This window comes from Sinocyclocheilus rhinocerous, unplaced genomic scaffold, assembly GCF_001515625.1.
Source record: "Sinocyclocheilus rhinocerous isolate Xijiao unplaced genomic scaffold, SAMN03320098_v1.1 scaffold860, whole genome shotgun sequence".
NCBI classification, from domain to species: domain Eukaryota; kingdom Metazoa; phylum Chordata; class Actinopteri; order Cypriniformes; family Cyprinidae; genus Sinocyclocheilus; species Sinocyclocheilus rhinocerous.
This window is the reverse complement of record NW_015638565.1, coordinates 137,707-151,442: the sequence shown is the minus strand read 5'-3', so window position 1 is coordinate 151,442 and position 13,736 is coordinate 137,707. Positions and strand designations below refer to the sequence as shown.

The window sequence follows — 13,736 nt, the reverse complement described above, 5'->3', positions numbered from 1 at the left end:
TATATATATATATATATATATATATATATACACACACACACTGTATATATACAGGGGCGTAGCCATCATTTCAGAAGTGAGCTTTCCGTACCCACTGTATATATATATATATACACACACACACACACACACACACACACACACGTGCGTATATACTGTCTATACAGCTAAGCAATCCTTATGTGTATCTTCTTTATGGGAAAATGCTTATGCAATTTAGCTTATTGGGTTCATATTCTGGTCGCATCTGCTTGCTGGTATATAATATGCGTCATCAAATATTTTATTTAAAAAAAGTGTAGTTTACAGCAGAAACAGTGACAAACGATTGTGACTCCTGGCACGAACTCTGGCAGCTGATACATACAAATGTATAATTAATAATAATAATAATAATAACAATAATAATAAATAACACACCTGTGGGAACTTTGCCTTGTTATTTTAAAACACCATCGCTCGCCACTAAGAACAGTGTAGTTTTTACCGAGCAAACAGCAGAAACTGCGAGAAAGACCGTGGCAGCTGCCAGAGGAAATCCAATCTGAGGATGCCACCGGAAGTGGAGCTGCGACCTGCCGCTGCCAGGATTTGCGCTTGCTCTCTCTCGTTGCATTTTTTTTTTCAAGTTTTTGAAATATGTATCTTGTGCTCATCAAGGCTGCATTTATTTGCATTTATTGTTATTATTTATAGATAAAAGTAAAAACATTAATATTTTGAAATATTATTGCAATTTAAAACAACTGTTTTTATATATATATTTTAAATTGTAATTTATTCCTGTGATGCAAAGCTGAATTTTCAGCCATTACTTCAGTCTTCAGTGTCACGTGATCCTTCAGAAATCATTCTAATATGCTGATTTGGTGTTCAAGAAACATTTATTATTATTATTATCAATGTTGAAAACAGGATTCTTTCATGACTAGAAAGTTCAAAAGAACAACGTTTATTTGAAATGTATTTTTTGTAATAACATTATAAATGTTATAAATGTAATTACTGTCACTTTTGATCAATTTAATGTCTCTTTGCTGGAAAATAGTATTAATTTTAATAATAGTAAAAAAAAAAACTTGTAGTTTATGCATGATGTATAATGGTTTAATAAGTCAAGTAATTTTATTTTGTTTCTGAGAATCAGTTCCAAATTCTGATTTAGCGGAGTCAGTCTGGGTGTGACTTTTTTTTTCTTTTTAAGATGTTTTAGTTTTGTGTAGCGCTAATTTGTTTTAAGCCTGTTTAGATTCACAATCTATTCTAAATTCACCTAAATCCGTGTCAGTGTGGCTTTTTTAAAAATGTTTTATTAGAAAATATTACTTAAAATTGCACAGCTGATTCAAATTATTATCCTGAAATAAATATGCTTTACCTTCTCAGTCCCAACAGAGCCACCTCCGTCCAGGTCCTGGATTGTGCTGCAGGAGCCTGAAAGGACAAGACCAACCGGTTAATAAAATAAATAATATTTTAAATGAATCATTTAAAGCAATAAACACCGGTGATTTTTTTTTTTTTTTTTTTTTTTTTTAAATAGTGGAACATCATTCAAAATCTAAGGACACTTTGCCTGATCCTTCTTTCTCCTCTTTGCTTCATCAGCCCTGTTAACTGTAATGTGTTACAACGTGCTGTGTGATAAGTATGCCACACGCCAGCTCTACGGCTACTGCCCATCCTGGGCCCTTAACTGGAGCTACAGGAAGAAGTCCATAATGCAGGAGATCCTCAGCTGCAATGCAGATATTATCAGCTTACAGGTAAAAAGAATTTATGTAATCCTAAATTTCTAATGCAGCTGTACTAAAATTACATAGCTTGTGGTTGCTCTTATTTAGTTTTACAGCAAAATGTCTAGTACAATTACAACGTCTCAGACCAGCCAAAAATGCTAGTCAGTCTTTAAAGCTCTTCAGAATGGATCATAACTGAAATGCGTTTAATGCAATTTTATATATATATTTTTAAATACTTATGTTTGTTTTACATAATAAGCCACTGGTAACCTTCTGGTGTATTTGAGTATACCTGTCCTAATAGATTAAGTTCTCTCTTTGTGTTTTGTTTCTTTAAAGGTCATTTTTTTAGTTCAGTAATACACAACAAAAAGCTCTGAATAGTCAATGCATGTATACCCCGTAATCTGTAACCTATTACATTTCTAAAGTAACCTTCCCAACACTGCCCCTACAGCACTTTGTCAGAGTCACTTAGTCTGCTGTGTCATACGCAGGAAGTGGAGACAGAGCAGTATTACAACTACTTTCTTGTGGAGCTGAGTAAAGAGGGATATGATGGATTCTTCAGCCCAAAATCCCGGGCCAGAACCATGTCTGAATCGGACAGGAAACATGTAGATGGATGTGCAATATTCTACAAGACTGAAAAGTGAGTAAAGTAACACTCAAGGGTTGAGAAGTGTGGTATCAGACTCTGTCTTAGAGGTTTGTTTCAGTGTTGTTTTGAATGAACACATGGAACTGGATTTTTTCTTCTTTGCTGTTAGGTTCAGCATGGTGCAGAAACACACAGTAGAGTTTAACCAGCTGGCTATGGCCAATTCAGAGGGCTCAGAGGCTATGCTGAATCGTGTCATGACCAAAGACAACATTGGAGTGGCTGTGCTGCTGGAGCTAAAGAAGGAGTTAATAGAGTTGTCATGTGAGTATCTGCACAATTCAGTTTTTTTTTTTTCCATTGTGACATTATTTTCATGACATTTAAGCACCCTCCTGCCCTTATTCTTTTTAGCATAATGCAAAAATCTTATATTAATGGAATTTTAAAACATTGCCATTAATTTGTACTATAAAAAAGATTATACAATAGTGTACACTAGTGTTTGTAATAAATAAATAAATAAATATTTATTTATTTAGCAAGGACACATTAAACTGATAAAAAAGTGACATTAAAGATTCTTTCTTTGGAAATTTTTTTTTCAAATTATACAAAAATTCTGCTTTCCACAAAAATATTGAACAGCACATCTGTTTTCAATCCAATCAGCATATTAGAATGATTTCTGAAGGATCATGTGACATTGCTGAAATTCAGCTTTGCCATCACAGGAATAAATTACATAAAAAGAATTGTAATGTTTCACAATATTACTGTTTTAGTAAGTGGTCGTGGCGAGCATAAGAGACATTTTTTCAAAAAGTTACTTGCGGTTGATTATGGTGAAAATGCAGTTTTGATTTTACTGGATCTGAGTGCCGCTTTTAACACGGTAGATCACAGTATACTTTTGCCACGCCTTGAACATTGGGTAGGGATTAAGGATATGGTGGTTTGAGTCATACCTTAAATCCAGGACATTCTCAGTGGCTATTGGCCAGTTTTTCTCATCATCTGTTTCTCTTTCCTGTGGGGTTCCTCAAGGGTCCATTTTGGGGCCATTACTCTTTAATCTGTACATGCTTCTGCTTGGTAATATAATTAGGAAATATAAAATTTCTTTTCATTTCTATGCTGATGGTTCTCAGCTGTACATTCCATTAAAATCTAGACATTCTATGCCGCCTCTCATGGACTATCTTGAAGATATTAAATGCTGGATGGCAAATAATTTAAAATAATAATAAACAGCTACTATCAATTGAGAATAATTTCCAGACTTAAATCGACACTTTCCTTTCAAGACTTGGAAAAAGTAATTCATGCATTTATCACATCACGGCTGGACTATTGTAATTCTTTATACCTTGGTCTTCCCCAATCGTCACTGGCACGTTTGCAGATGGTTCAGAATGCAGCGTTCAGACTGTTAACTAGTACAAAAAAAACGTGATCATATCACTCCAATTTTAGCTTCTCTTCACTGATTTCCTGTCTTTTTTGGAATTCAGTTCAAAATTTTGTTGATTGTTTTTAAAGCTCTTAATGGACAAGCCCCATCTTACACCTCTGATCTTATTATTATTATTATTATTATTTTTTTATTTTTTTATTTTTATTTTTAATTCAGCTTCTAAGTCCCTCAGATCTGTCAATAAAGCTCTTTTATATGTCCCACGGTCACAGCTTAAATTTAAAGGTGACAGAGCCTTTGCAGTCGCTGCTCCACGGTTATGGAATCAGTTGCCACCTGACATCAAGAGTGCTCCTTCTATTTCTGTCTTTAAATCTAGACTAAAGACACATCTTTACTCTATAGCCTTTCCTGATTATTAACTTATAGATACATATTAAGGCTGCACGATAAATCGCATGCGATATTGAACAACGGCTCTGTGTAGTTAATGCTGCTCCATGTGAAAGCCCGCAGGTGATGGAGATTTACCGCTGATTACAGAATGGCTTTACTGACAAGATGCGCGTTAAATATCGCATGCGATTTATCGTGCAGCCCTAATACATATAGCACTTTGGTCAGTGTAAGCTGAATTTAAATGAGCTCTATAAATACAATGTACTTACTAAAAACATAGTACTGTATTTATTCATTGAAGTTTACTGTATTGCAATGTAAATCTAATGAAATCTCCACTGATAATTTGAATTGCAAAATATAAAAAAAAAATTTCTGCATTTCAGTAATGTGTGTGTATCACAAATATAATGCTGCAAAAATTACAAAAAATGCAAATGTAATTTCCTATTTTCAACACCATTTCCAAACAGCTGTGCAATTTATTGTAATATATGTCATTTATAATATATTTCACTACCCTAAGTGAAGGCTACATTATGCTCATCCAGTCAGATTTTAATTGAAAACGATGTCTTTATAAAACATTTTTTTTCTATTTTTCTACAGCAGGTAAGTCTATCCATGCTATGGAGAAACAGCTCTTTCTAGTGGCAAATGCTCACATGCATTGGGACCCAGAATATTCTGACGTGAAGCTGGTGCAGACCATGATGTTCCTGTCAGAGGTGAAGAATATAATCGACAAAGCCTCCCGTAGTCTGAAGCTCTCCTCCGTATCTGGAGAAACCAGCAGCATCCCTTTGGTGCTTTGTGCCGACCTCAACTCACTTCCTGACTCGGGTAAACCTTCTTAAAGCCAAAGACATGCAAAGTGTCTTATTTTCTATTTTGTGTTGATAGAGGTGTTTTTGAGTCTTGAAACAGATGATTGACTGTTGTGAGTTTAACAGGAATAACTACTTTCTTGCTCATTGTGACATGCTCTTGGTTACCTCAGCAATGTGGAAGCATGGACATTCCAACTGGAATCCAGTCATAAAAATGGAATTTACAGTATAATTCTGAATGTCACAGAATTTGGCAAAATTTGGATTAATTAAATAAAAGTAGGGCTGTACAGTTAATCAAATTTAAGTAATTAAATTGTTGAAGTTTTATGAATTCAATTGATTAGGTATGCAGACCAAAAAAAAACAAAAACAAAACAACTGATTTTTGATTTTAATAAATTTTGGTTAAATCGTGTAAGCTTCATGTTTTAAATTAATTAGACACATTTTTTGATTTACTAAACCTTTAATTTAATAATTAAAATAGAATCCTATAAAATTTAAAAGGAAAAAATTAGTTTTAGAGAAAGAGGATTTTTGGAAGAATGAAAACTTGTATTTTTTGATCAAGCACTGATGAAACAAAATAAGGCCAATTACATTTATTAAAGTAAATCAGGTTGATTTTTTTAATATCATGTTGTCTTTGTACTATCTTTTAAGTAGTATTGTCTCAATTGCAGTACATACAGGCATGTTGGTCAGACATGTTTAATGAGTTTCAAATCTGATCGTAGGTGTTGTGGAGTACCTGAGCACAGGTGGGGTGGACTACACACACAAAGACTTCAAGGAGCTGCGCTACAGTGACAGTCTGACCAACTTCAACTGCAACGGCAAAAACGGCACATCTAACGGGAGGATCACGCATGGTTTCAAGCTGAAGAGTGCCTATGAGAACGTGCTTATGCCTTACACCAATTACACTTTTGATTTCAAGGTAAGTGCATTGAGCTCAAAGTGACAGCCATTGTTTAGAGTTTACGACTAGCCATGTCAACTACTTTGGTACCAATACAATTTTACAATAAAATCTAGTTATTATTTCTACATTATCAATAGTACCTATTTTTGTGTCTCAATCTCTTGGTCCAGTATTGCACTTTTAGTTATGACAGAAAAAGTACTTGACATTGCAAACATGTCACATTGTGCTGTTGCTTGCTCTGCCGTGTACCGTAACATGACAGAAGAACGGCAGAAAGAATGACTTGTTTATTGTGATTCAACGATGCATGCTCACAACTCCATTTTTTAAACCCAATTTTAGGGTGTCATTGACTACATCTTCTACTCCAGACCACAACTGAACGTGCTGGGCGTCCTCGGGTCTTTGGACACAAACTGGCTCCTGGAGAACAATATCAGTGGTTGCCCACACCCTCACATCCCCTCAGATCACTTCTCCCTGTTTGCACAACTGGAGTTGGTCCTGCCTTATCCTCCCCTTCTCAATGGAGTCCACTTAGCTGGACACAGGTAGTGAGCCCTTTTGGCCACTGGTAGCGCTGCAGAGTCACAGTTCTAATAAGTAAAAAAAACGATAAAACCTCTAAGCAATATATATATATATATATATTCGTGTTTTTTCTCTCTCTCTACTATCTTTATTAATTTTTAGGGTCCAACATGTTTCTATTTGTCAGGGAGTTTTTTTTTTCTATCTGTTAAGCTGTAGATCTTTTTTATTTTTGTTGAATCATTCCCTCCCATAGGCTGATATATTATCATACTTTTAATTGTTGGGCATAGCTTGTGTGCATGAAATGTGTCCAAACTGTAAGAGGAGGGTAACTCACTTGGTCATACACTCAAAGGAATTGTAGGCTATTTTAATTCCTTTTATGGTCAGACCTTAATACTAACAAACAGCCATTGTTGCAATTCTGATCCTGCAAATAAGCATTAATCTTTTTTTTCCTTTATGAATTCAGCCTCAATTTAAACATGTTCTTTCCACTTGGACTTGCAGTTGAATTTCATTTCATACACACTTGCGTAACTCGCCTTTGGATGAGTGACCAATGTGTTTTACAGACCAAACTCAGCAAGTAAAATCAGTCCCCACATGGAAAGGAGAGTGGAAGAGAGCTTTTCCACTAGTGCGGTGCTGAAACTCGCTTTACATCGGTGCTTCGGTGCTTCATCTCCTGATGTTTTTATTCTCCCATCAATGGTGCAATATTCAGAACGTTTTAGACGTTCTAAGCGAGGGCACTGTTACGGAATGTTTTTTAACAAGCTTAGACAACATAAAAAAGCACTTATTTGTCTTTCTCCCTCAGGTGGGAGTTGGAAAGGTGTGAGCTTAATCGTGCTAAATGTAAACCAATTTATTTTAGATGTTTCGATTCAGCGGCACTGCTTTTTGCACACTTTTGTTTTAACCCATTCGATGGAGGCAGGCTCTCTTTGTTTCTTTGTACGACAGGCTATGTGAATAATTTAAACTGTGCTTGATCTCACTGTGGTTATAAACAGGAGGTTTTTATTAGAAAGAGAGGTTTTATATAAGAAGACTAACCAAGGGAGTCTTTTAACCAGCGATTTCTCACTGTATTGGGTTGAAAAGGATTTCCCATACCTTTTCATCCTCTCATTACACACATCCTGGAAAGATCTGTAGCACTGTTCTTAAGGCTAGTAATGTTCTGACCTAGCCATAACCACCTTCTATATTGTATCAGAAAGGTCCTCCCAGGTCTTTGTACAAAATTTAATCGAATATATATAAATGGACAGATGCTTGACCTGATTGTATATAAGCCACATGCAAGAATGCTTTTTTTAAAAAATGTTTTGTTTTTGTACTAAGAATAAATTATGATCCAAATTCAGAAAATTAAGATTGTATTGTACATTTTTATCAAAATTAATCAAAACATACCAGCTTGTGTAAAAGACAAAGGTTGTTTCTGGTTCTCACTGCCATACTTTTGCACTCATTGCTCATTTTGCACTCTTTTTTTTACTATAGTAATTAATTTTCTTTTGTAAATTTCAGAGTACATGCTTTTCTTGTCCTTCTAATCGTTCATCTCAAGCTATTATTTCAGCGTGTCTCACTGGCGTATACATAAAGGGAGGGGAAAGCTCCGTAACATGCCATCTGTCTATGTGAAGTCAAGTCAGTAACACTTCTGTCATTATATATATCGTGCAACTGTGTATCTGTCTTGCACACTCTTCGGTGAGCAACTTCCCAACCACTGGTCTAAAAAAAAAAAAAGGATATTCAGTAGTTTCTTTTTAGATTGCATTATGCTATCAATGTATCTTCATCTTTCTGAGCTCGAAGAGTCTTTAGATATCCGGTACTAAGAATGTTTTGATCTATAGTTATCCGCATTTTATTCCAAATTTCTAAACATTTATAATTTTTGCAACACAGGACCAAACATTTTAAAGTCTGATACACTTAAATTTTCATATTCATATTAAATGGCCATAATCTTTCCTGTGTAGTGCCAGTTTGATGTGTTCTTCTGAAGCCAATTGCAAGAGTTAGATTTTCCTCATATGGTACTTCCATGTGGGATTTTTATTTTTGAAACTATCTCCAAAACCTTTAGTTCGGAGCCTTTGGACCAAATTATCATCTCTATGATTTGCAAATGATGTCTGGCAGTGGTCTATTTGTAGTTCATGTATTTTGGTTCACTAAACTGATGTCAGCATGACCATCACACATTCAACATGTCACTAATCAGTTTCTTTGAACTATGCAGCAGTATGGCTTTTACGTCTTGCTTTGTTTTAGCAGTAAGAACCAGAGCAGTCTTTTGTTATTCGGGGCCTCTTCACAATATTCTTCAGCATTTTGTTTTGTCTTAAGTGACCATGAATTGTTAATGTTATTAAAGTAAAAATGAGATTAGTGTTTTGTAAAGTGTGAATAAAATGTGTATTGCATATATCCTTTCTGCAAAACAAATGAATTGTGTTGTGTATGTGTATATAATGAATTCTCCTACATTATTGGTGTCTATTTTGGTTTAATGATCTGTTTCACAATTATTAACATTGATTATTGGTCCTATAACATTTGCTTCTCTGACTAAATGGTAGAAAGATGCGAAGTTGGTGCCCACAGACCGATAATGTTAAATCTGTAGATCGTCCTGCTTGTTAGTAGACTATTTTTGTGAAATTTAATGTCGTGATGGAGAGCTGTTTGACACCAGGTGTTGTCAGAGATGGTGTCTCGCTTAAATTAAACTGTATGGTAAAGTATTTGACTTGATATCGGTGCAATCAGTGATAAGTGATTGTACTTGACGATTGCTGCTTAAAGTGCTAGAAAGTAATATTGGTAATGGAAACTAAATTCAGAGACCTTTGTGTTTAAATTTTCAAATTCATCCTTCCCAGACAAAGACATTAAATGGAAAATAAAAAAATCTTAATTTTAGTAGTACACCTCCAACATCTATACTTAAACTAATGAGAAACTGTGCAACTAATGGATCAAGTCTTTCTTTCCTGTCCTTCCATTTTTTTTTCATTACCTCTTGCTTTATTTCTTCTTTACCCTTTATATTATAACAGGGCTGTCCAAACTCGGTCCTGGAGGGCCGGTGTCCTGCAGAGTTTAGCTCCAACCCTAATTAAACACACCTGAACCAGCCAAGCAAGCTCTTACTAGGCATAGAAACTTCCAGTCAGGTGTGTTGAGGCAAGTTGGAGCTAAACTCTGCAGGACACCGGCCCTCCAGGACCGAGTTTGGACAGGCAGGACACCGGCCCTCCAGGACCGAGTTTGGACAGCCCTGTATTATAACAAACGTTTCCAGCCTTTGTTTTGTAATACTGAAACCTTCTGCAATAAAATTGATAAGATTAGCTGGACCGTTTTTTATTTTTACCTCAGAACACTTATGTTTCGTAGAGGCCAATGTCCTTTTGTAGTAGTTTCTCTGTGACTAACACTCTACATACCATCATGAGCCATCATGTAGTACATGGGATCAACTCTTGTTTACCATTCAAGATAAAGTCAGCAGAGATACACATCCATAATTTAAAAAAAAGAAAAAGTTTTCACAATATTCAATGAATGTTCAATCTCTAATAAAATCTGAAAAAGGCAGCTCTTTAAAAAATCTCTGGAAAAGAATGGTAAACAACTATTTTCTCTCTGTTCTCTGTATTCTTAGTTCTAGAGATCTGTACATAGAGGTTCCTTACACTAATGTATTTTCCTATCTATGGTTGATAATAAATTCTTTCTGCTTCATTACCAGTTGTAATTTCTTTTAATCTGCAGGAAAGTTTTGGACAACTCTGCCTCTTTGAGCCAGTATGCTACTTATAGGTCAGGCTACTCTCATTCGCTTAAAGCTTTAATTAATTACATTTTTATAAGTGTTTTTTTGTTTTCTGCTCCTTAAGAGGCTTAATGAGATTTTATCCACAAGGTGGTGCCATGTGAACAAGGACCACAGCAGGCCACAACCACACATCCAAGAGTTACAAATATGAGCTGAGAACATAGACCAACAAAGACAAAACACAGCATTCTTGTGAAAACCTAGGCTCCTGAATTAAAAGCATGCGATTATATCAAATCAGTACCTATTTTGTAAAAGTACAGTGCGAACAGAGATTGTTTACGTTTTTGCAGTTGCATTATATGCCAACAGGATAGAGCATTAACTTTTAGCGACAGTCCCCGGATATTTCAATTCTGAATCGCCGCAATACTTACCTGAAGAAACGTAATAAAAACATAGCAATACGTACCTATATCAACGTAATAAAAACGTGCCAGGGTTGACGTATTGAACCCGTGTTTTAGCGCCACTCAGTGGACATTTCTTTTTGAAACTGCGGCGAAACGTGCAGTAAGGTAAGTAAAAACGGTGTTGGAGAAATGTACGCAGAGGTACGTATTTTTATGAGACTGGGTTGGAAAAAAAGCATCTGTTAAATCCATAAATGTAAATATGTATAATATGAGTAAACAAATTAACCTACTTTCAGCATTGTTGATTCATTTTAAATTTTTTTCTTAAAAACTGTTAGTTCCTTTGTCAGTATCTAAAATATATTTTTTGTCTTGTTAAAATTATCATTATGAGGTGTTGTTTGCGTGTTTATAGAAATGTTCTTGGTCCTGGACGTTTTTGTCAGAAATTGAGTTGCTAAGATTTACAACAGCCTAGGGTGGCAGTGCTTTCTGTTATCCTTCAGACGCACACTTTTTTATTATTCATCCGTGGCAGTTTCACAGCATTGAAAATGAACTGTGGCCTAACTTTTTCCAAGCAGCTTTCTGTGCTGTTCTTCTTCGCATCCTCTCACTTCAGCAGCGAACTGTCTACACAATAGAAATGAGTAGTCTGCTAATGAAAAGGTGTCTCTGCTTGAAACCAGTTCAGGTCAAGTTAGTTATATAACAAAATCAAATGTACCCCCTACTTAGCTCATGCCTGATCTGACCCACAGCACCACGTGAATTGAGACCGCTAGTGCCTGAGGAGCAAAAAAATAGCCCTGAATTACACACAATTAATCTGCCCTGATAGCAGCTTAATAATCATGAAGGTTAAACAGAAAATCAGACATCATATGTAGCAAAGTATATGATGAAAACAAAGTTCTCATGGGAAATAAATTGACTGCAATTAAACTCTGCAAATGAAGCTCAGTGCTGTTGTAATTTTCATGATTGTTGGAGCCAACCTAAATCCACTCTCTTTATAAATGTTCAAGCAAAGGCACTTGATAGTTGATGCTTTCATTTCTCCTTGCAGACTTGCATGTCTTCTGTTTTGGCTATGCTCTCCAAGGTCTTTCATCTCACAGCAGTAGGCCTTTATAGATAGATGGAGAGTCCAGTGTTTGAGCCTGTTGGTTATTGCACTGATTTGGCAGAGTTCAAAATCTGGCTAAGTGTTAGCAGATGTGTGACGCTCCTTTCTCTTTTCTCGGATTACAACAACACCATTGCACCTGACCACAGTTCATGCAAAAGCCTGTGGAAAACATGACTGACTCGCTTCATGTGTGATTTACTGGTCTCAAAGAGCTGCTTCAGACATAAAGCAAACAAGGCCAGGAGGAATGACAAGCCAAAACTAAGCTTTGATGTGTCTTAGAAACTACTGTCTAATTTACTCTACTGTTCAAACGTTTGTAGTGAGTACTTTAAAAAAAATTTTTTTTTAAACTTTTATTCAGCAAGGATGCATTAAATTGATCAAAGTTTCCACAAAAAAAAAACGAGTAATAGCTGTTGAAAATTCAGCTTTGCCCATATATTTTAAAATATATTAAAGGGGTCCTATTATGCTCTTTTACAAAGTCTTGATTTTGTTTTGGGGGTGTACTAGAACAGGCTCTCATACTAGGTTGTTTGAAAAACACATTATTTTTCACATATTTTACATTATTACAACACCTCTCTCCCCAGTCTGGCATGAACGGCTCGAATAGTTCCTGTATCAAATGAAGGCCCGCCTTCTGAAATACGTAATGTGCTGTGATTTGTTAGCTGGGCCAGTGTGTGTTGTGATTGGCAGTACTCGGCACCTGGTCGGGAAACGTCATGCCCCTTACCATAGCTGCCTGCTGCGAGCTTCAGTGTAAATATTGCGTCAAAATCAAATCAATTTGAGTGCGATTTAAACCCGGATGATTGTAACCACTCTAAGTGCGTCTGCCTTGGGAAAGCTAGCGTGTCTCCGACATAGTGATAACACTCGTTGCCTTCTCTAGTGCAGCTCAACCAGGTCTCGTCCCATTCGTCGATATTTGTGATATCACAAAAACCCGAAAATATGCGTTGTAGTCCAAATGAGTCGTTCGCTGTAGTTTTGAAAAGTGATTTCTGTTAAATAAAATATCTCCTTTTGAAGTGGACTTGAGCTTTGTAACTTTGCAGATCTTTTTTACGCTCAAACAGCAACATTACAGACTACCTAAAGTTGAAAAAGTGAAAAAGCATAATAGGACCCCTTTAAAATAGAAAACTGTTATTTTAAATTGTAATATTTCACAACATGTATTTTAAAATCAAATAAAGGCAAACTAGGTGAGTTTAGGAGGTCCCTTTTCAAATATTATCATCTCAAATATCTTCTGAAATCATTGTCTTCCTATTATTTATTTATTTATTGTTTGTTTGTTTGTATATATCCAGGGAACCAGACGTTATAATACTTGCAGATTTTTAATTACTTGCACAAATGTTTAGGATTTTTTCCACCGAACAATATTTAAGTAAACATTAAATATGTTCATGCATTACCTTTATACAAAGTGTCTGAAAATACTACTAAATAACTACTTGAAATGAACTATAACTGCAATATTGTCATGAGCATCTCTAAGGTCACAAATGGCATTTGTCAGTGATGCTAATAAATGTTAGGCAGATGAAAAGGTCTTATTTTTAATTATCAGTGTTGAGGATGCTGCCTTTTTCATGATGACTCTGGTATGTCGTCGTCTTGGTAAGAAGGGCCACCTGAACTTTCAGGGATTAGCCGTTGCCAAGGGTGAGCCAGGCAGACTTGCTCTCCACGGCAACCATGAAATTAGATGTGAAATACAAGGGTTTTGGTAGCCTTGACGACCACAAACAAGAGCTGAGGCTTTGAGGGGCTTCCAGTGGCTCAACACCTTTCCTCAGAGCGCTTACATATCTCATCTTCACCATGAGCTCCCTTCCATTTCTTCATTATGACAGATGAGAGGTCCAGTGGTTGTCTTCAAGCACACCTACCATTTTTTTTGACTCA

The 13,736-nt window shown here is 35.8% G+C and overlaps 1 protein-coding gene and 1 long non-coding RNA gene across 3 annotated transcripts in view; one reads left to right on the top strand and one right to left on the bottom strand.

The window, feature by feature from the left end:
* LOC107749720 (CCR4-NOT transcription complex subunit 6-like) overlaps window positions 1-6,554 on the top strand; it is an 11,482-nt gene extending 4,928 nt beyond the window's left edge. Inside the window, exons 6-12 of one of the 2 annotated variants that reach the window (XM_016564864.1) lie at window positions 1,387-1,455; window positions 1,609-1,766; window positions 2,240-2,394; window positions 2,513-2,667; window positions 4,772-5,002; window positions 5,730-5,932; window positions 6,263-6,554. In XM_016564864.1, coding sequence (XP_016420350.1) covers window positions 1,387-1,455; window positions 1,609-1,766; window positions 2,240-2,394; window positions 2,513-2,667; window positions 4,772-5,002; window positions 5,730-5,932; window positions 6,263-6,475 — 1,184 coding nt within the window. In that variant the 3' untranslated portion in view covers window positions 6,476-6,554. Of the gene's footprint in view, window positions 1-1,386; window positions 1,456-1,608; window positions 1,767-2,239; window positions 2,395-2,512; window positions 2,668-4,768; window positions 5,003-5,729; window positions 5,933-6,262 lie in introns of both variants that reach the window. The other variant, XM_016564863.1, reaches the window with a different exon arrangement.
* A 176-nt stretch (window positions 6,555-6,730) lies between these two features.
* On the bottom strand, window positions 6,731-10,301 carry LOC107749721 (uncharacterized). Its single transcript, XR_001641073.1, has 2 exons — window positions 9,778-10,301; window positions 6,731-9,551 (listed from the first exon to the last, which is right to left on the bottom strand). It is a non-coding gene; the product is annotated as an uncharacterized LOC107749721 (long non-coding RNA).
* Window positions 10,302-13,736: the final 3,435 nt, after the last annotated feature.